The sequence below is a fragment of the Leptodactylus fuscus genome, chromosome 7, assembly GCF_031893055.1.
Source record: "Leptodactylus fuscus isolate aLepFus1 chromosome 7, aLepFus1.hap2, whole genome shotgun sequence".
Classification (NCBI taxonomy): Eukaryota; Metazoa; Chordata; class Amphibia; order Anura; family Leptodactylidae; genus Leptodactylus; species Leptodactylus fuscus.
The window spans coordinates 93394049-93416050 of record NC_134271.1 but is presented as its reverse complement, the minus strand read 5'-3'; the positions used below and the strand labels follow the sequence as shown (position 1 = coordinate 93416050).

The following is a 22002-nucleotide window of genomic DNA, read 5'->3' as shown; positions in this document are numbered from 1 at the left end:
CATCTGGTGCACAACCACCAGGGGAACACTGTACAAGGTCTGGTATACGTTATTGACCCCCCCCCCCCCCCCCCAAACTACTGCTAGTTAGGGGCCTAGTGTCATCATGAGGGAAAAGTATAGGCACATGTTGCGTGAGTACCTGGCCAACCACAGCCCTGTCCTCTCCGATCCCTCTGCGAATTACACTTATTGGGTGTAGAAGTTGGACCTGTGGCCCTTGGGTTGAGCGTACATAGCATGACAATTAATGTGTATCCTGGGGCCACACGGTGGCTCAGTGGTTAGCACTGCAGCGCTGGAGTGCTGGTGTTCAAATCCTGCCAAGGGCAAAAAAACATCTGCAAGGAGTTTGTATGTTATCCCCGTGTTTGCATGGATTTCCATCCCATATTAAAAAAAGACATACTGACAGGAAAAAATGTACATCGGGGGCTCACAGTCTGCATAAAAAAGAAAAAACTTATTAATGTATATATCACTAATTTATGGTGGGTACACACCCTTAAAACCTAGATTAAGCGTATATAGCTTGACAATTTTTGTGTATCCCAGTTAGGTTTTATGGGTACACACTGTTGAAAGCTGGATTATGCGTACATAGCTTGACTATTACTGTGTGTCCCACATTAGCGTTTGTGGGTACACACAGTGGCAGGCTGTGTTGGGCGTATATGGCCTGACAATTGGTGTGTATCCCAATTAGGTTTTGTGAGTACACACCGTGGAATGCTGAGTTTAGCGTACGTAAGCTGACTATTGCTGTGTCCCACTTTTGCGTTTTTGGGTACACACCGTGGCAGGCTGTGTTGGTCGTATATGGCCTGACAATTGGTGTGTATCCCAGTTAGATTTTGTGGGTACACACCATGGAATGCTGGGTTTAGCGTACATAGGGTGGCTATTGCTGTGTGTCCCACTTTCTGGATTGGGGGTACACACTGTGGCAGGCTGTGTTGGGCGTATATGGCCTGACAATTGGTGTGTATCCCAGATAGGTTTTGTGGGTACACACCGTGGAATGCTGGGTTTAGCGTACATAGCCTGGGGGGGGGGGGGGGGGGAGACACAACACTGTTGAAACTTGGATTAAGCGTATATAGGGTATATGGGCATACAATTTCAGTGTATCCCACTTAGTATAATCCTCACCGCGGAAAGCTGAGTTGAGCCACAAAAATATGGCCGCTGACATGTGCATTTGGCTCTGGCTGCGGCCCGATGGCAGAGCCGACTGCACAGGCGTACAAATGTGACCCCAGTGCCGGAAGAAGAGGACGTTCCAGAAGAAGATGGAGGCGGCGCTGGAGAGCGTCCCCAATGCTGCGAGAGAACTCATTTGCATACCGACGATAAAAAGAATTTTAACTGAACGGCGGCGGCGTGGAGAAGACATCTAAATGTAGGAGAAGAAGAGGCTTTCTTAAGGCCATTCCGAAGTGTCAATTCTCAAAAAAAAAGTTTTTAATCCCTTTAATACCCAGCCAAGGACATTTGCATGGAGCTTGTATGGGTTTCCTCCCACACTACAAGGACATACTGATATGGAGATTAGATTGTGAGCCCTATGGGACAGTGATAACAGTATCTGGAGAGTATGCTGGTGCTATAGAAGTGAAATAAACTGTGACTAGCACACAGAACAATGGTGGGATTGCTTTTCATTCTTTCATCCACGGTTTATACAGCTGAATGCCAATAGACAAGCCCTCATACAGCTACATAGAGAACATGAAAAAGCTTAAGGATCTTGGAAGGAGATAATGAATAAACGGATAAGGAAACGCATGGTCCTAAAGCAACAAATAAATATAAAGTAAAACCCAACCTCCCTCTCTTCCCCCTTCCCTTGGTAGCTCCCACTGTCACTCATACAGACAGCTGACTGTAGCCGGGGCTGACCCAACCCTCCCGGGGGTGCCGGGCGCGGGCCCGCCTCACGTTGAAGCTACGCGCGCGCTCCTGGTACCGGTGAATGATTTTTCCCAGCAGCCCTCGCGGCGGCCGCCTCCTCCTGCGCTCCCCGGACTGAACATGGCGTTCACGTTCGCGGCCTTTTGTTATATGCTGGCTCTGCTGCTCACCGCGGCGCTCATATTCTTCGCTATCTGGCACGTAAGTATCCAGGACGTGGTGTTCCATCGGGAGAGTCCAGGGTGGAGGTGACGGCGCTGCTGAGCTGGCTTCTCCCTCCCTCTCTTCCTGTCAGTCAGTGGCTGTCGCTCATGGAGCAAGGTTCACACTGTGCTATGTATCCTGCTCTCCCTCTGTCATATCGGTCTGTCATTGTAGAACTACAACTCCCAGCATTTACTACGTGACGAGCCTTTAGGTAATGTCCTACTTGTTACATAATGATGATGACTAATATATGTCAGCACTGGCTGGAGCTTGTAGTTCTTCACACACAGGCCAGCTAATAGATATTACACATAGAGCTTGGGATTTACAGTCTTCACTTTGCTTGATGTGCTCGGCTTTGTAGTTCACCAGGATATAACATGTTGTAAGGATACACATTGAAGTTTGCAGTGTTCTGGGGTTTGTAGTTCCACAGGCTGTACAGCAAACACACCCTGTAATATGTATATGTGGATAACACTCTAGTCACACTATTATTATTGTTTATATAGCACCATTAATTCCATGGTAGTTTACATACAGTACACAGAATATACTAACAATGACTGACGGGCACAGTGGGGTAGAGGGCCCTGCCCGCAAGGGCTTACAGTCTATGAGGGGAGAGGGATAGAGACAGAAGGAGAGGGGGAGACTGTACAGTTGGTGACAGTAGTGTTATTATACGTTGTAGGCCTTCCTGAATAGGTGAGTCTTCAGGGCCTTCTTGAATCCTGTGATTCTGGGGGTCAGTTTTATGTGTCTTGGTAAGGAGCTCCAGAGTATGGGGGAGAAATCTTGGAGACGGTTGTGTGAGGAGCGGATGAGAGCAGAGCGGAGTAGGAGGTCTTTGGAAGATCTGAGGTTACGTGTGGGCAGGTAGCGGGAGATTAGTTCAGAGATATATGGAGGGGACAGGTTGTGGATGGCTTTGTATGTCAACGTTAGTAACTTGAACTCAATTCACTGGGCGATGGGTAGCCAGTGGAGGGACTGGCAGAGGGGAACAGGGGTGAGCTGAATTAATCGAGTAGCGCAGTAATCAAGATGGATTGGAGGGGGGCGAGGGTGTTTTCCTGGAGTCCGTGGAGAAGGGTGTTGCAGTAATCCAAGCGGAAGATTATGAGGGCCTGGACTAGCATCTTAGCAGTTTCTCGGGTGAGGAAGGAGCGGTTTCGGTGGATGTTCTTGAGTTGGAGTGTCAGGAAGTGTGGAGGGTTTGAACGTGCGACTTGAAGGATAGGTTGGGGTCCAGGGTTATCCCGAGGCATCGGACCCGTGGGACAGGGGTAAGTGTGGTACACCATCAGTGTACTCAGGTGAGAGATGCCCATGATGAAACTGGTTGTCACACTAGAGCTAGAAATTAAAATTGTGACTGAAAAGCCCGGTAAGCACAACTTCTGTCAGAATAACAAAATAATGGATACCCAGCAGACACCATTATATTCAATGAGTTCTTTCAGGATCTGTCCAATATTAGATGGGACCCTCGTAATGTTCAGTCTGTGCTTCTGTTCCTGTGACTGAGCAGAATAGACTAAATGCAGATGCTGTCCAGTGTAGACCATCGTCTGTAAGGCTAAAAAAATTCTAGTAGCTAGTGTATGAGTCCTGGTCAAGAACACATGTACAGCAATGCAGGACAAGTCAACAAGACCAGCATAGCACTTAGGATTAACTAGGTACCGTATTTTACGGACTATAAGGCGCACTGGACTATAAGCCGCATTGCCCATGAGCGCCTTATAGTCCGTCTCGGTTCATATATAAGGCGCACCGGACTATAAGCCGCAGTCCGGTGCGCATTATATCTTATTGAAAGCGGCGGCAGGCAGACTTTGCCAGCGGCCGCTTAACCCCCCGCGTGCCAGCGCTCGGCAGGCGAGGAGGGGCTCTATCAGCAAAATCATGCTGATAGAGCCCAACCGTAAACGTTAGGTTAAACTACCCCCCCCCCCCCCCGTTTTAAAATAAAAGCCTGAAACAGAATGTGAAACTTACCGAGCGGTGTAGGGTGGGCGGGCATTCAGGCCTCCTCTTCCTCCGATGTTCCGTCCTCCTCCGGCGCTCGCAAGCTGATAATGGCCAGGGCACATGCGCAGTAGAAGCATTATGATATTGCGCATGCGCCCCGGCCATTATCAGCGAGCGCCGGAGGAGAAGGACGGAACATCGGAGGCAGAGGAGGCCTGAATGCCCGCCCGCCCTGCACCGCTGGGTAAGTTTCACGTTCTGTTTCAGGCCGGCGTGACAGCAGGGCTGCCGGACACTTCCTATTCATTTCTATGGGAGCCGACATGCGAGCGCTCCCCATAGAAATGAATGGACTGCTTTTTTCCATTCATTTCTATAGGGAGCGCTCGCATGCCGGCTCCCATAGAAATGAATGGGAAGTGTCTGTCCATTCATTTCTATGGGGAGCGCTCGCATGCCTGCTCCCATAGAAATGAATAGGAAGTGTCCGGCAGCCCTGCTGTAACGCCGGCGTGTACGGCTGTGATACACGCCGGCGTTCGGTAGTGTGAATGCACCCTTACGGTGCCTTTTATGTATGTATGGAAGCGGCACGCAGTCTTTGCCGCCGCTTCCATCCATATATAAGCCGCACCGGACTATAAGCCGCACTTACGATTTCTGAGGAAATCGTAGGTTTTTATGTGTGGCTTATAGTCCGGAAAATACGGTAAATGATTTATTTTATTATACTTCCATCAGCCAAATTTTATTTTTCATTTCTCAAAATCCCTTTAAGCCTTATTTATATGGCCGTAGACAACCCCGTTAGTTATTACCAGTCATATTGACGAGTAATGAAGTAGATACACATGGTTTGCTTCCAGTAACTTGAATAGCAGTCTATCTGTGGAGGCTGGATCACCCCAGGTAATTGTAGGTCCCGATGGGCAGCTTCCTTCTAGTCTCACTCCTATCATGGATGTTGTATTTGACATAGGGACTATGAGGTGCAGGAATCAGAGGAGAAGCTTCATTAGCTCACAGCAACCACTTGTGGCACACAATGCACTTAGTAACTGCAAATACCAGAGGAGGTTTTCAGTATTCTCCGACTGGTTTTAGAACTAGAGATGAATGTATTAGTATGTGACCCTTTTGGCTCCTTGGTGATGTTGACTGACTAATAAGTCCTTGGTTATGCCTGACCTCGTCATGGGGAGATAGAATATTATCTCTTTTTGGGTTATGCCTTGTTGTCTCTTGTCTCCTTAGCATGTTTTTTTTTTTTTTTAATATGTAGATTGTGAGCCCCATATAGTGATCACAATGTACATTCCCCCCCCATTTAAGTATGTCTTTGTAGAATGGGAGGAAATCCACGCAAACATGGGGAGAACATACAAACTCTTTGCAGATGTTGTTCCTGATGGGGTTCGAACCAGGACTCCAGCGCTGCAAGGCTGCAGTGCTAACCACTGTGCCACCGTGTTGCCCTGCCCTGTCATGCCAAGTCCGGCTGTGAGCGCCAGTGAGCGTTTAGAGCTCTCCGCAGCGAAACCGTTTTTTTTATTTTTTTTAAATCGGACACAGGGTACTGCATGTCCGACTCTGTGTCCGGTTTAAAAAAAAAAACCATTTCGCCGCGGAGAGCATAAAATGCTCACCAGCGCTCACAGCCGGAGACTTTTCAAACCCATTCAAATGAATGGGTTTGAAAAGATGGCGGCAGGTTTCCGTCTCCTGCCCTGTTTTGTGCAGGAAACGGAAACCTGCAGAACAGACTTTGGCACCTAACAATAATCAATAAGTGTGGTTGGGGTGCTTCTAGTAACAGGCACCATTGACATTAGGAGAGATTCTGCTTGGGGGTTGATGCTGGTTTGCCTGGCTCTTAAGTGAAATAGGACTGACCTCCAAGGGCTGTTTCTGTAAATCGCTCTCCTATCAGCCTTGTTCTTTTTCTTGTTTTCCATCAATATTGTTATTCCTATAATGTTTATACCTGTTATTGTTCTTGTTTTCAAACTTTTCCTTTTGTGAAAAGTGGCCCAGATTTATGAAGCCTGCCGTTCCTGACACCTGTCTTCTTAGCCCCTACAACAGCGGAGGGTGCAATTTTCTGTACAAATTCAGCATTAATGGCAAATTGTGCCTTTTTTTTTGCATTAGAAAACTGGCATAAGTGCAATGATTTCCCCTCAGACGGTGAAGAGAATCTGATCTTTCCCCAGAACTTACATAAATATATAATAAAAAAAAAAGTGATGTGTTGGCAGCAATCTGTTTATTTTTATGCAGTTTCTGAAGCCAAAACCAGGAGTGGACTAAATAAAAGGAGATATAATATCACTTCATAGTATCAGTCCTTTACATGTGGAAAAACACCTATAGGGTGAAGATGCATAAGGCCAGCACCAGGTCTACCCGAGGTGGCCAGTGTCTACATCCTGCTGAAGCGTTTACCTGCAGGAGCACTTGCCCATTGGCCACTGAGGTCTTGGCTGGCAGCAATGTAGGAATACTCTCTATCCACTGTGCGCTGTTTGCCAGGTTGCACCTTTACTTTTCGTCTGAAGCAATAACAGTGCAGGTGCCGCTCAGGATTTAGAGGGCATGGACTGCTGTAAATTGTCATGCTGCATCTGGACTTGCTATTACATAGAAATAAAAGTAGAAGTAGATCCTGGCAATTAGTTATAGGGGTGCAGATGGGGTGCACTAAAGGCACCATTACACAGACTGGTTATTGGGAGCGAGCATTCCTACAAACTATTGTTCCCATTATTGGCCTTTTAGCCATCCTGTGCAAAAGGCCACAGAAGAGGTGAAAATCTTTCCATTATAGTGTTTCTCATTTACATTCCACTCTTAACTTTGTCTTACAAATACTGATGCAAAATCCTGACCAAGGTACTACAGTGTGATCGAGGCTTGACCTATGTGGACAGCTGTCTTGCAGTCTGAAGACTATAGACAAATAGATATTATTTTGCTCATACCATAGTAACTATATTTTTGAAAAAAATGTTTTGTTTTTTTTTTCGGTAAACTAATGTTTTTCTTTCCCCAGATAATTGCATTTGATGAACTGAAAACGGACTACAAAAATCCTATAGACCAATGCAACACGCTCAATCCTGTAAGTTCTTCTCATTTGCCTCCATATGTTCTTGTTATTATCTGTATACCTGCTGTCTGTAACATCTGCATCTTACTTTGCATTGGGGGCATTGTGGCCACGACTAAGGAACTATGCCACTTAGCAGCGTTGGGTTGTAAACGTGTAACCCTTTGTTATCTGGCAGGTGCTTATCTGCTTCATGAAAATGTCAAATGTATTTGAGCTGAACATGCATCCATGTCCTACTACGGGATGGGGGGGGGGGTTACCCTCCCCTATTACATCCTTCTGCTCTAATATGTTGTGGTGTGTGTTTATTTATTTTGTACTGTTATGGCAATAAATCAGTCTAGCTTCATGGATGGAGCCATCCTAATAAGACTGCAACAATTTGCTGCATAGCGGTAATTAAAACTATTTCAAGAACAGCAAGGTATCACCTATCCACTATATAGGTAACTGGTGAATTGCCAGCACAGATCACAAGAACAGGGGTGCTCTATCCCTCAATTGGCCATGAGGAGTTGAACGGCAGTATGGATTAGTATGCACTTTGCTGCTCCTTTTAGAGTCCGTGATTATGGCACTGTGCTGTACTGAACTATCTCTGCTGAGCTTAAGGACTGCTGTTTTACCCAACTCCTGGCTGTGACGTTGCTACTGGACTGAACGGGGTACACTAGTGCTGTCTGCAGATGTCCCAGCAGATGGACCCCCACCAATCTACAAACCATCAACTAGAATAATATGGAGGACTCTGCTACATAAGTAAAGATTATTAAAAATTGGAAAACTAGCATGAGCTTTCTAGCTTTCCTGCTTTAAAGCACTTATATGTTTCAAGGCAGGGCTAATGTTAATATATTCAGGAGTGATCTGAGCGAGTTTATTAGCCATTAACCTGTTGATAGTAGCCTCTACTTCCCTGATCTTAGAATGGAGCTAATTCTCCAAACCCTGTTCAAATGGGACAGATACAGGAATGTCTGCGTCAAATCTGTCTTGTGTGAGTATATCCTAAATGGGACAGATTGCTGTAAGGGCGCCTGGCATTCTCTTAGCTTCTCTTTGCTTTTGATCTGTGGACAAGGAGGAAATAAGGATTTTGTGCCTAATGGTTTTTTTATTATTATTATTATTATTATTATTATTATTATTATAATTGTTTATATAGCACTATTAATTCCATGGTGCTTTACATTTGGGGTTTCTATAGACCCTGTCTTTAGGCCAGAAAAAAATAACCGCAAGGTGGCGTGCCTGTTGTCATTCAGTTACCCTGCACGTTCTTCTGATGTGGCCTGCAAAGTTTAACCCCATAGATCAGCACATGAACTTCCAGACGCTGCTCAGTGGGATGGTCCTTTTAAGTCGGGCTGGTTTGTATTGTGCCATTAAGCTGAGATGTGTAGTACGTTATCTGCTCTCGCCGCCTCTTACACTAACATTCTTTCAATCTGCTTTTTACTTTGTCGCAAACAAAGACATTTGAAAAGCTGAAAAAGATTAAAAGAGTGAAAATTGCACTCAAGGTGTGTACATTCCCTTCACTGTTCAGTACCCACATTTGTTTTTAGGAACATTTTGTTTGTTTGGATATTTTTCCCCATCTGTTTTCTTCCCTTTTGCCTGATCCATCCGCATCCTCAGATTTACATATAATCTGTTTATCTTCCCACATGGAGGAGCTTGATTTTGCCTGCTGACTTAAAATAAAAAAAACTGTTATCTGCCTTCGTTCTTCCTTTCACAAAAAATTGGACAGTGTCGCTATGCGGAGACATGCTCATTTGATAAAGGGAATGTTGTCACTTTAGTCATACACTTCCAAGAGGAATAAAAGAGGGACTGCAGAAGGCAGAGTTGCGCCACAGTACTCATTTCATGCAGAATGGTATAAAACTGAGCTACAAGCTAGCAGATGGACTTTAAAGCCCCCACTCCAGTGATGGCTTTCTTTAATCTCCAGCCCTTCTGTACAGAGAATACTGCAGTGTAATGAAGGATAGTGTAAAGCAATGTATCCTCAGGAAAGGTCATCAGTATCAGATTGGTCTGGGTCCGATACATGGACCCCATCCTGATCATGTGTTTCGGATGCCCGAAGCCATATACTGTTCTAGATATACAGCCAGAAGCATCCTTGCTGCTGCTCAAGTCGAAGATCTGTACATTGTGGTGGTGGCACCTGGAATTACAGCCCCACTCCAATACACTGCTTCTGGCAGCCGAAACTTGATGAAGATGGGAATAGAAAGAATTTCTGGCACTGAAGATTGAAGCTTCCAAAAATGTATATTTATTAACATCCAACAATAATGAGCAAATGTTTCGGTCTGATCTAGGCCTTCTTCAGTGTGTCGGTAAATAAGTGGAAGGGTGGAATGTTAGCCCAAAAAAAGAGATATGGAGTCCAGGTCAGATACCATCTGACCTTGACTCCATATCTCTTTCTATGGTATTTTATGGCCATGAGAAGCCTTTTCCTGGCACCTTACACCTAAAGACCGAGTGACGGTATACTATTACTGATGAAGACGGGGTCTGGATCTACCCTGTGGATAGGTCATCAATATCTATTACCTTCAGATCCTGGACAACTCCCTTAACTTTATTCAGCCACCAAACATTTCCCCTGGCTGGTCATGTGATTATACGACTGACCTAAAGACTCGTACGCCATCAGGAAGTCACTGTTCTTATGAGATCTTGCGCACACTTAGCCATATAACTGTGGCTTCTGGCTGGTGTGTGAATTGGCAGATCAGTTTGTCACATGTTGGGGGAGCCTGTCCCCACTGGAGCTTCCTTTAAATTGTCACCTTTTTTGTAGAATGGCCTGCATTCATTTATAAAGTGACAGCTGTCCCTGTAATAGAAACTGATACTGAGTAGAGAAGGTCACAGTCAGGACTCCCAGCCTCTGAATGTAAGCAATTAAAGAAGGTAAAAAACGAAAAGAATAGATACCTTGCCACTCACATTTCAGCAATGATCAAGTCCGTACTGGTCTCTACTACCTGATCCTGTTTCAGTATGGGAAATGGCTCAGCCAATCACTTGGGTTATTCTCTGGGTATGAAATGGACCAGGATGTGGAGACCTGGAGAGGATCTTTACATATATGTATGTGGTGTTTTTTTGTGTTTTCCCCTCTTTTTCCCAGTTTGAGTCTGTACCACCATTTTTTCCCCCACCAGTCCCTTCGATATTCCCACTCACTAACAGCAAGGAGAGCTCTATAAAAATTGATGAATTCAAAAGCAAGTTCTAAGATTTATTTACATGAAATCAAAACCCCTTCATCACTGGATCAGTAGTAACTTAGAAGGGAACATTTTAGTGACGGACTGGTTCTGGGTAAATGACAGATGTCACTCTTAGTACTGTTTAGCCCACGGACTACAGTTCTAGATTTCTTAAAATGACATCACATCCCTGTTGCTTCTAACATGCATGTAGTGCTCTATGCTGCCTGTTTGGGAAAACAAGGACGTAGCAATCAGAAGGCATTTCACAGTTTGCCCCAATTTTTCCTCATTATCACACTTGTTACAAAACAAGACTTGATGTCACGTGTGTATTTTTTGCCATCTTATTATTCACCGTGAGGTTATTAATATGCATGGAAAGGTGTGTGTGATTATTAACACAGGAATGTGCACGATGCAGTGGCTGTGGCTTTACATAAAGTGTTGGGAAGCTTCACACAATTTCCATGGTTAAAGGGAAGTCAAATTTCTACTGTGTGTGTATAGATGAGGGTGATCTGGTTGCTGCCTCGCCTGTTGTATAAGCCATCTGTAGAGATTATGTAGCCAATGCAGCTACTACAGCAGGATTAAGCACTTTCTGCAGCCCCAGCTGTTCCTGTATGAGCTGCTGAAATTGTTTACTGCTGCCTTTACTAGAATCTTCTGCTTAAAAAAAATATACAATAAATACCCTATCTATCTATCTACCGTATTTTTCGGACTATAAGACGGTTTTAGAGGAGAAAAATAGGGAAAAAAAATTTTCAGGCAAAAAATGGTAAAATATTTAATATATGGGAGTTGTAGTTTTGGAACAGCTGCAAGGCCACATTGACAGGTGACCCTGCAGCTGTACGGGGATGTATAGGGCGTTTTTTTGTGGGGCCAGGTGTAGACCGGGCATTTTCAGACACAGGGATACCTAATGTATATGTTTCACAGTAATGTTATACTTTTATATGTATTCTAGGGAAAGGAGGTGAACTTTTATTTATTTTTTATTATATTTTAAGTGTTTTTTTTTTTATTTTTTTTTTACTATTTTAATATCCCCCGCCTAGGGGGCTTGAACCTGCAATCATTTGATTGCAAGTCCCATAGACGGCAATACAAGTGTATTGCCGTCTATGGGAGATTCTATACATTACTATCGCGGAGGGTCATAGACCAGCCGCGATAGTAATATATAGCTATGACAGGCCTGGGAGCCTTCATTAGGCTCCCGGCTGTCATCGGAACAGGTCGGCTCCTGCGGCCTCGCCGTGCAGGAGCCGGCCTGCATCACTAAAGGTATGAGGCCGGGGGGGGGGGGGGGGGGGGACCTGTCGGGACCTGCCGGGACCTGCGGAGGAGGAGTGGATTTGCAGCATGGCCGTGCTACTGCCACCGCTGGTTTTCTTCAGCGGCAGTAGCGCGGCAATCCGCAGGCCCCGGCAGCTAAGACACTCCCCGGCATCCGCCGGTCTATTACAGCAGATGCCGGGGACTGTCTTAGCTGCCGGGGCCTGCGGATTGCCGCGCTACTGCCGCTGAAGAAAACCAGCGGTGGCAGTAGCGCGGCCATGCTGCAAACCCACATTCAGACTATAAGACGCACTCTCATTTTCCTCCGAAATTTGGGGGAAAAAAAGTGCGTCTTATAGTCCGAAAAATATGGTATCTATCTATTTATCTATCTATGTATCTATCTCTTCTAAAATGTTGAAGTAACTGGCAATCCAGAGTGCTAAGTTGTGTTGTGTGTTTTGTTTTTTTAAATAATGCCGGCTGGTGTTTGGTGAACATTTTTGTAATCTATAACTTATAATTAATTTATATAGTCTACTTCCTTTCAATAGAAAACGAGCACTGTAGTTCCAGCTAGATTCTGTGCACATTGTGGCAGATTTCTGAAGACTTGTGTTTTGTAAGGGCTTGACTGATGCTAGGTGTGCCTGGTTTATCAAAAGGCTCCGGCATCTGAATGAATTGGGTGCACGTCAGAATAGAAATCTATGCTAGTCAGGAGAGAATTTCCTGAGTAACACTCATACCCACTTTGCCCATGTTTGTGGAAAGTGGTTTAGTGGAAGAGAGGGTCTTGTCAGATGCGTCACATCACGCATCTATGTTAGAACACTGGTGTAGATTTATTGATGGATTTGCCCCCCATTGTGTATTGCCATATAGCAGTTGCTTTTTCTTTAGTTTTCTAGCACCTAGAATAGATTCTTATATTTCGAAATATGAGCTATGAATGCAGCAGTTCATACAACAGTTTGAGCTGCAACTATGTGAAGTGACACCCCCTCCTCACACGTCACTGACAAATTCTATATCTGTACATTCAGGCAATACAATGTTTATGGAGCAATGCTTAGGAGTTTTGGAAACTCAAGCATTTTCACAGTTTTTGGGGTGGGTACACCAGTCTCCCCCTTATAGTGGCTTGATCATATTACCACTATAAGGGTAGGTTCATGTGAACACATAAAAAAAAATTGTGTATGAAAGTCCATATGTTCTGAGAACATTGTCTGCAATGTCGTTCTGAGCAACATGGCCAAAACTTGTGCATGCTGCTTTGTAGGAGAATGTGCCACATTCATGGTGGACATCATTGAGAGCACACAGGCTGAAAACATGTCCATGTGAATTAGCCCTTTGTCAATGGTCTGCTTGTCTGATCTGCATGTTTTGGAGCCTATTACATGGAGGAAGGCACACAATGGAGGAGGTCTCCAATTCTGCATCAATGTAGGACAGACAATAACTTTGGCACCACTTTCCTTATAGCTATGTATTGCTGAGGAAGACAATTGCTTTTCCTGTATCACATTGCTGTTCATTTTCTGGTTTATAAGGTTGCGAGTAACTAGAGGAAACTCCTCAGAGACTGAACAAGCAGTAGCACTGGAAGTTGCATCTCTGTCAGCTGAATTGTGACTCGAGTAAAATGAATTCTGTACTCCAAATCCGTACAACATAAGTAATGAATTTACCATTGACAATGTGAATATAGACTTGCAGCATGTAATATTTGACATGCCTTTTAGCAGTCAGGTATTTTGTGCATTCATTTACATGATGCTTTTCTTGATCTCTTTCTTGCTTCAGGCATAATCTTGTTTATTTCTAAATATTCCCATATTCCTCCAGAGTTTTAAACCCTGCACAGCCTTGTTTCACAGCTGAAGGTTTGTCACAGTTGTATCCAGTCTAGAGAATCTTAGCCTGGACTTCAGACAATTACCTGCATGGATGCATTGTAGCAGCCTGTCTGCAGAGGAGAGAGATTTGTGCCCATGACTTATTTGGCTTCCAAAGGATTGTCCAGATTGGATACAGTTCACTTGTAGAAAGCAGAGATCCTGAAATAATGAAGATATGACACAGTAGTTCACCTCCGCCAATGCAGCGGAATATGTTCTATCTGTCCTCTGTAGCACTCTGAAGTGTAAATCTAAATTAGTTTTGCATTGTTTTAAGCTGAAAAAACTGAGAATGTAAGCGTGTGTTACCTTGTGTGTAGCCCACTGGCCATTGTCACAAGATTGAGCTGATTTCTGCCATGGATTTTCTTAGTAATCGGCCTAGGCATCGCATTTCCATAGGAAAATTGACCAGGGAGCTTTTTTTTTTTTTTAACAAAAAAAAGCCGAAGGGATGCAAATGATTCCAGATGGAATTTGGAGCTGATTATTAGTTATGCCATGCGATCCTAGCCTAACCTGTACAAGGCCTATACCCAGCAATGTACACAGCGACACTAGGAACAGTGCCGCATCATATTGATGACTCTTCCAGCCAGCCCAGATGGGATTGGGGTGTGGGGGGGGGGGAATACTTTTAAACACCACTTGCCCTTGGCATGGTAGGAAACCAACTTCTCCCTCCAGTGTCATTGTCTGAAATTACAATTTCCCTTTAAGTGAGCAGTATGTCAAAGTACTGTGCCGTATGTGGTGGGCTTGTGTGTATAAGAAGTGGCTTATCTATTGTCTTCATTCTACATGTCTATAGACCTGATGTAAATGTTCTCTTCATTCTCTTCCAGCTCGTGCTTCCGGAGTATCTCATCCATGCATTCTTCTGTGTCATGTTTCTATGTGCTGCAGAATGGTTAACACTCAGTTTAAACATGCCTCTATTGGCGTACCATATTTGGAGGTAATGTGCTTTTTAGAATTAAAATGATATTAAGACATTAATAATAATCTGAACACTTTCCTTCCTTGCATGTACATTTTATATAGTATGAAATGCAAGATTAAAAATGCCTTCCTGTTTTGTGGGAGTTGGGAGCTTTTGAAGGGGCACTCCAACATAAGCAGGAAGAATGTTATCATTTATTAGGGCAGTGGTTCACAAACTGCGTCTCCCAGGCTCTTGCAGAATAACTACTTTTGGCATGTCATGGCCTGCTGGGAGTTGTAGTTTTGTAACAGCTGGGAATAGACTGGTTGCAAGCCATTATAAGAGGGAGTCAATCACACTCCAGATTTTAGTAACTGCATGGCCCTGGTGAATATCTGAGCTGTAAGGCTGGGTCTGTGCACTGCAAAGTGAAGGGGAAATGAACGCAGACTTCCATCTTGGATTCTGCTTCACTGCCACAGCTTTTACTTACAGATTAGCCTGAGAACAATGAGGCCAGTGAGTGATGGCTCTCACCTCAGGTTCTGTGGCAGAATCAACTGAGGAATCTGGACCAAGATCAAGAGGGACCCTTACTTTTTCATTTTCCTGTGTCAATCTGCAGATAGATTCAGTACAGAACCTTGCACTGATTTTGTGTTTAGAATTCCCTCCAAATCAGTGCCAAATGCCTCTTTGTGAGCTTACCTTACCACTGGCGGTTTCCCTATAGGTATAATGAGAGCAGAAAGTCTGCTTTTTCTATGAAAAGCGCTGCAAGAAAAACCAGGATGCTTTTTCATCGTGGTTTTTCATGCAGTTCTTTTTTGCTGTGGCCCACTATGTGGGGCCTTAGCCTAAAGGTTTTCAGGTTGCACCCCCACTTTCACTTTTTAATCTTTCTGCCCATGACTAATAGACGTCCTATAAATGATAGTACACAGGTTTCTTTTGTGGTGTGCCTAGGCTATTTGTTTAGTCCTCCTATGCTAAATGATCTATTTCAGACCTGCTTGTTAGATCTCTGATCAGTTACTGGGATTTCAGGTTGTTCTGTTGATAATTTGGCATGTTATATTGAGTCCTGTACTTTTTAATAAAACGTGAATGGTTTAAAATGGATAACAAACCTCTGCGTATTTTGATAGTGACTTTGCCTAGTGATAGGTCTGATAATGTTCTTGTCAGCCATATACAGTTAGGGGCAGAAATATTTGGACAGTGACACAAGTTTTGTTATTTTAGCTGTTCAGAAATACAATTATATATATAATATGGGCTGAAAGTGCACACTCCCAGCTGCAATATGAGTTTCCAAATCCAAATCTGAGAAAGGGTTTAGGAATCATAGCTCTGTAATGCATAGCCTCCTCTTTTTCAAGGGACCAAAAGTAATTGGACAATGGACTCTAAGGGCTGCAATTAACTCTGAAGGCGTCTCCCTCGTAAACCTGTAATCAATGAAGTAGTGAAAAGGTCTGGGGTTGATTCCAGGTGTGTGGTTTTGCATTTGGAAGCTGTTGCTGTGACCAGACAACATGCGGTCAAAGGAACTCTCAATTGAGGTGAAGCAGAACATCCTGAGGCTGAAAAAAAACAGAAAAATCCATCAGAGAGATAGCAGACATGCTTGGAGTAGCAAAATCAACAGTCTGGTACATTCTAAGAAAAAAGGAATTGACTGGTGAGCTTGGGAACTCAAAAAGGCCTGGGCGTCCACGGATGACAACAGTGGTAGATGATCGCCGCATACTTTCTTTGGTCAAGAAGAACCCGTTCACAACATCAACTGAAGTCCAGAACACTCTGTGAAGTAGGTGTATCTGTCTCTAAGTCAACAGTAAAGAGAAGACTCCATGAAAGTAAATACAAAGGGTTCACATCTAGATGCAAACCATTCATCAATTCCAAAAATAGACAGGCCAGAGTTAAATTTGCTGAAAAACACCTCAAGAAGCCAGCTCAGTTCTGGAAAAGTATTCTATGGACAGATGAGACAAAGATCAACCTGTACCAGAATGATGGGAAGAAAAAAGTTTGGAGAAGAAAGGGAACGGCACATGATCCAAGGCACACCACATCCTCTGTAAAACATGGTGGAGGCAACGTGATGGCATGGGCATGCATGGCTTTCAATGGCACTGGGTCACTTGTGTTTATTGATGACATAACAGCAGACAAGAGTAGCCGGATGAATTCTGAAGTGTACCGGGATATACTTTCAGCCCAGATTCAGCCAAATGCTGCCAAGTTGATCGGACGGCGCTTCATAGTACAGATGGACAATGACCCCAAGCATACAGCCAAAGCTACCCAGGAGTTCATGAGTGCAAAAAAGTGGAACATTCTGCAATGGCCAAGTCAATCACCAGATCTTAACCCAATTGAGCATGCATTTCACTTGCTCAAATCCAGACTTAAGGCGGAAAGACCCACAAACAAGCAAGACCTGAAGGCTGCGGCTGTAAAGGCCTGGCAAAGCATTAAGAAGGAGGAAACCCAGCGTTTGGTGATGTCCATGGGTTCCAGACTTAAGGCAGTGATTGCCTCCAAAGGATTCGCAACAAAATATTGAAAATAAAAATATTTTGTTTGGGTTATGTTTATTTATCCAATTACTTTTGAGCTTCTAAAATGTGGAGTGTTTGTAAAGAAATGTGTACAATTCCTACATTTTCTATCAGATATTTTTGTTCATCCCTTCAAATTAAACGTTACAATCTGCACTTGAATTCTGTTGTAGAGGTTTCATTTCAAAACCAATGTGGTGGCATGCAGAGCCCAACTCACGAAAATTGTGTCACTGTCCAAATATTTCTGGCCCTAACTGTATGAATTGGGTGTAGGCCGTACTAGTGCTGCGAGAGCGCTGTAGTTTACAGAATGCCAATACTATTGGGCAGAAAGATTAAAGTGTGCCTCAACATATTTAATGTAGGGAAAAACAAGGTTTACAAAATGGCTTTAGAATAATTTGCTTAACTACCGGTAAGTTTTTATTAGAAATTCTGCAGCTGCCCCGAATTCCACACAGGTTTTGTCTGCTACCTCATACACATGTATTGCAATGCAAATTTCAGAGTGCGAATTACATTTCACAGTCCAGGGAAATGTGTCTTTACGTTTACTGTTCTCTCTTTTACTGAAGAACTGCGTGCACTTAGAAGTATCACGTTCCTATGCCGGTAATCCAGAGACTTTCCGTTTAATGGCTGTTCTCATACAGGTGACATGTACAGTTACATGCACTACTCATTACAGCCTTGCATTATCCTGAGGCCCTGCTCTTTAAATGGCTGCCATTCAGCTGACAGCTACTGTCCCTAAATGAATCTGCACACTTGGCTTGGCTGAGCATACTTGTGTTTTCAGTGAGCAGCCAGACACCTGGCAGTGGTTTATCTCCTTGTAATCCAGCTGATCAGTCTTGTATGTGACCAGGTTATTCTTTAGAAGAATAGGAGGTCTCCAATCCGATGATTATAGAGAAGGTCCTATCCTGCTTCATAATATCAGAACGGAACCCCCCACTGAAATAATGGGGAACGGAAGGCTTTTGGATATCATTTGATATCTGTTGACATGGAGGAGAATGAAGAGGAATTCCTCTTCATTTTCCACCACTGGTATTTTCTCCGCAGTCTAGCTGTGATAGGATACAGATGCGGTTCATCAGCATCCCGTTGTGGCATCCCACTCCTGATTAGGTCCGAATGAATGGGAGGAGGGAGTCTCAAGCCGCAGAGGTAAATTCCTCTGTGTGAACACAGCGTATGAGTGCATTCTTCTATAACATCACCACTCCCCATCTCCATCGGCCTGCACACTTGGTTGTGCACATGAGGCTTCAGTGGGGTTGTTGTGAATGCGATGCCCCACTTGTCCATGGGTTGTGTCTATTTCAATGTGGCTTCACTAAGTTGCCACCACATACACTGCTGGACAAGTCTGCCAGTTTTTGTGAAAGAAAGCTGCTGTGCTTTATTAATCCTGGACCTTCTATAGTTCTATCTTATCATGCTTCATTTTATGGTTTTAGTCTCTCACACCTTAAATGATCTACACTCCTATTATTACTTCTATGAAAGTGATTCAGATGAAGGTCTTGCGATGTCCTTGCTACGTTAAGCCAATAATGTTCTCTCTTATTTGCAGGTACATGAGCAGACCTGTAATGAGTGGCCCTGGTCTTTATGATCCCACAACCATTATGAATGCAGATATTTTAGCGTATTGTCAAAAGGAGGGATGGTGCAAACTAGCTTTTTATCTGCTCTCATTTTTTTACTATCTTTATGGGTAAGTTGTGTTTTGTATCTTAGTATGCTTATACGCCATTGTCCTGTAAAGACCCTTACACACTGATGTGCTTACCTTGGATTTCCCAAGGCATTTCATTATGGGGTAATGCATGAGTATATTGCTATTATAGAATCTTGAAGGGTTTGTTTTAAGAGAATACCTGCTGTTAAGTCTTATTATGGAGATCACAGATTAGTGGGAATTCCCTGCTCTGGCCCCACTCTTCAATGGAGAGCTGCTTGTAATATATGCTTGGCTATTAGGGGGAGGTTTTTAGTCTGACACTACTTTCCTGGCCAGGGTTCAGAGATGCCAGACCCAAACGGATTTCTTAATTTTGCCTAGGCTTCATGTATGTAAAGTCCTTATTAGATATGAGCGAGTACTATTCAGAACGGCCGTTTGGAATAGCACGCACCCATAGGAATGAATGGAAGTGGCCCGCACGCAGAATTTGCCAGGGGCCGGCCGCTTAACCCCCTGCATGCCGCCTGCGTCCATTCATTCCTATAGGTGTGTGCTATTCAAAACGGGAGTTTCGAATAGTACTTGCTCCTCTCTAGTCCTTATCAGTCTATATTCTAAAACATTAAAGGGGTTGTCCAGCCTAAAATTGTATCTATTAGGTTGGGGGGGGTGAAAAAATAAAAGAAAACCATGTTCTCCTGTCCCCAGTGTTCTGCCACCTCCCTGCATGGTCTGGCAGCTCTGTTGTTGTCTTCTGGTGGAAGAACCGGGGACATCACTTCCTGTGACATCACCACTACCTGTGATGTCACCAGTTCATTTCCTGAGGCTGCTGATTAGCCTGTCATGTGACTGCTGAGGCCAATCAGCAGCTTCAATAAGGGAACCATGGACATCACAGCAGAGAATGTAGCCCTGGGAGGACACTGGAGCATCTGGGACAGGTATGTGGTAGTCCCCCACCTTCCCCAGCCTAATAGAAAATATTGCTTAGCTTGAACAATCTCTTTAAGGACTTCATATTCTGCTTTTATGCGGCCCATTACTTTTCCCCAAGAAAGAGAGAACAGCTCTAATTGAGACTGTAGTGGAATATGCTGTCTGAACTCAGTTCTTCATTACTATGGGTCTATAGGTGCTATAATAGAGCCAGGTTCATGAGGCCTTAGGCAGTAATGTGTGACATGTGGCTATCCCAGCCTGCTCATACAGCAACTAGCTTTACAATAGTTGGATTGTAAACCATCTACCATAAAAGCTTTGATCTCTGTTCAGATTTGGTTGGAATTTACAATATGAAGTTGTACAAGGTTTTTGTCTTTATTTTACATTGTTTTTCCACTTATTCTTGCAGCATGATCTACGTTTTGGTGAGCTCCTAAGAAACTCTGTGGAAGACGCTGGTTAAATTTAATTGCATGCAAAGCTGTAAACACACTATAGGCATTTGATCCGACAAGATCCTACCGCAGCAGCCAACGGGTTCCCTAGACTGCATATATACTTGCGGGAGAAACATGGCTTCCCAATTTTTAACAGCCAATCACATTTTGTGTTGGCGGGAAGATTTATATGTTTTACAAGGACTGGGAAATTGTGTATATTTACCTTTCTTTTGGTTTGTCCGTTTCCTCTAAACTGTGGCTTTTTTTTTTTCATTTTTGGTTATTTTTGCTTGTGTGAATTGTCTTGCACTGATTCATTTAGCCTGGTTGCAGACATATTGGCCCAAGTTTAATGCTCTGTGTGATTCTCTAAGTTGGAGTAAAATTTTGTAAGAAGCAGTAAGATCCCTTCAACAAATGGTTTTTAAAATATTTCTTTAAAAACACTCCAGCCATGCATTGATTCTTTCATTCGCTTCCGCTTGAAGCTTATAGTGGTCGATTTGCAAATCTGCTCCGAGAATTTTCAAATGTAAAATGCAAAAAGGGTCATGTGACCAAGTGCATATGCAAAAAAAAAAAAAAAATTAAACTATGAACATGGCTGCTGTAAAAGCTTAATGCTTTATGTCCTGTTCCAGTAGGCTTGGCATCTGGAAGCAGATTTTGTATAACTCTGTTTCTCCCTATTGCTGCCAAAATATTCATCTTGAGCTGGAGCTTTTTGTAGCACAGAACAAACAGGCATCACCATTGTTGGTATTTCTATGTCCTCTTTATTCCCTGTGTACTATTATAGCATATTACATGTAGATTATCTGCTAATGGATCATTACCTATGGCTAAAGAGCAAGGTTTCCATTCATTGCCTAAATCAGAAGAGTGTTTACCCTTATGTGCTAAAGCAAACAGGCACTGACAAAGTATCACTGGAGTGGTGGGTCTCATTTGTCCATAGTACATGAATGGCCATTCTTTAGTACGAAATCAATAAATCTAAATAAATGAATATAATAGGTTATCGCCATGAATCAGCCCCTATGATAATTTAGGAAATCCTAACTTTTACAGGTAATGACACCAGTGACTTGTCATGCCACTATCTGTTTATAACCAACCCTCTGTCCTAGCGGGTGTTTTCTTGTTTTTCCTTTTCTTCCTCCTAATCCAATTCTTATGTGGCTGCTGAGAATCACCTACCTTGTATAGTTAATTTAATTACTAGTCTTTTATTTATATTGCTTTAGCTGCATGCCTCATGTTTCCACGTCAAGACACCCCAAATGCCTTTTTTCTAGTTCTGAAGAAATACAACAATGCAATATAATATACCAATAAAAAGACATGGACATTGTAACATGTTCAACAACTTTACATCCTGTCTTTGAATTTTTCTTTGCAAGTGGAAGATTGATACAAGGTGTTTAGAGTCAGAACTTGTCAATAGTCCTAAATTTTTTATATTACAAGTAAAACGCCAATATTATGGCAAGTTTGTAACAAAAGGCTGGAGTACATTAGTTTAAGCCTCTTGCATATGATTTCTTTGTATTGCAATACTTTTGTGAATGAGGCTTTATAAGAACATTCCATGTTGTATATCCAAGGTTCTTTGTCTGGTACACTATGGAAAATGAAAGTTGAATGGTGATTGGTTATAGAGCTCAAGGCTGTTTTCTGTACAGTTATAGTTTATTAGCACTTCACAATTTAAGTTGCAGTTTTGTAAAACAAAAAAACTGACCAGAAGAAGTCAGGACAGAACTAACATCAAAAT

At 43.3% G+C, this 22002-nt stretch overlaps 1 protein-coding gene across 2 annotated transcripts; it reads left to right on the top strand.

Moving 5' to 3' along the window:
- The first annotated feature begins 1972 nt into the window (after positions 1 to 1972).
- CNIH1 (cornichon family member 1) lies at positions 1973 to 21599 on the top strand. Of its 2 annotated transcripts, XM_075282555.1 has the most exons (6): positions 1973 to 2115; positions 7151 to 7219; positions 8686 to 8733; positions 14492 to 14604; positions 18727 to 18870; positions 20195 to 21599. In XM_075282555.1, exons 1-6 carry the CDS (start codon positions 2035 to 2037, stop codon positions 20220 to 20222), a joined length of 483 nt encoding a protein of 160 aa, XP_075138656.1. In that variant the 5' UTR covers positions 1973 to 2034; the 3' UTR covers positions 20223 to 21599. The 2 variants fall into 2 exon arrangements, with proteins under 2 accessions (XP_075138656.1, XP_075138657.1); XM_075282556.1 differs by lacking the exon at positions 8686 to 8733.
- Positions 21600 to 22002: the final 403 nt, after the last annotated feature.

Coding starts and splice junctions, on each gene's coding strand:
- CNIH1 (XM_075282555.1), top strand. CDS start 2,035: ATGGCGTTCACGTTCGCGGCCTTTTGTTATATGCTGGCTCTGCTGCTC. Junction 2,116..7,150: donor TATTCTTCGCTATCTGGCAC/GTAAGTATCCAG, acceptor TTCTTTCCCCAG/ATAATTGCATTTGATGAACT. Junction 18,871..20,194: donor TTTTTTTACTATCTTTATGG/GTAAGTTGTGTT, acceptor TTATTCTTGCAG/CATGATCTACGTTTTGGTGA.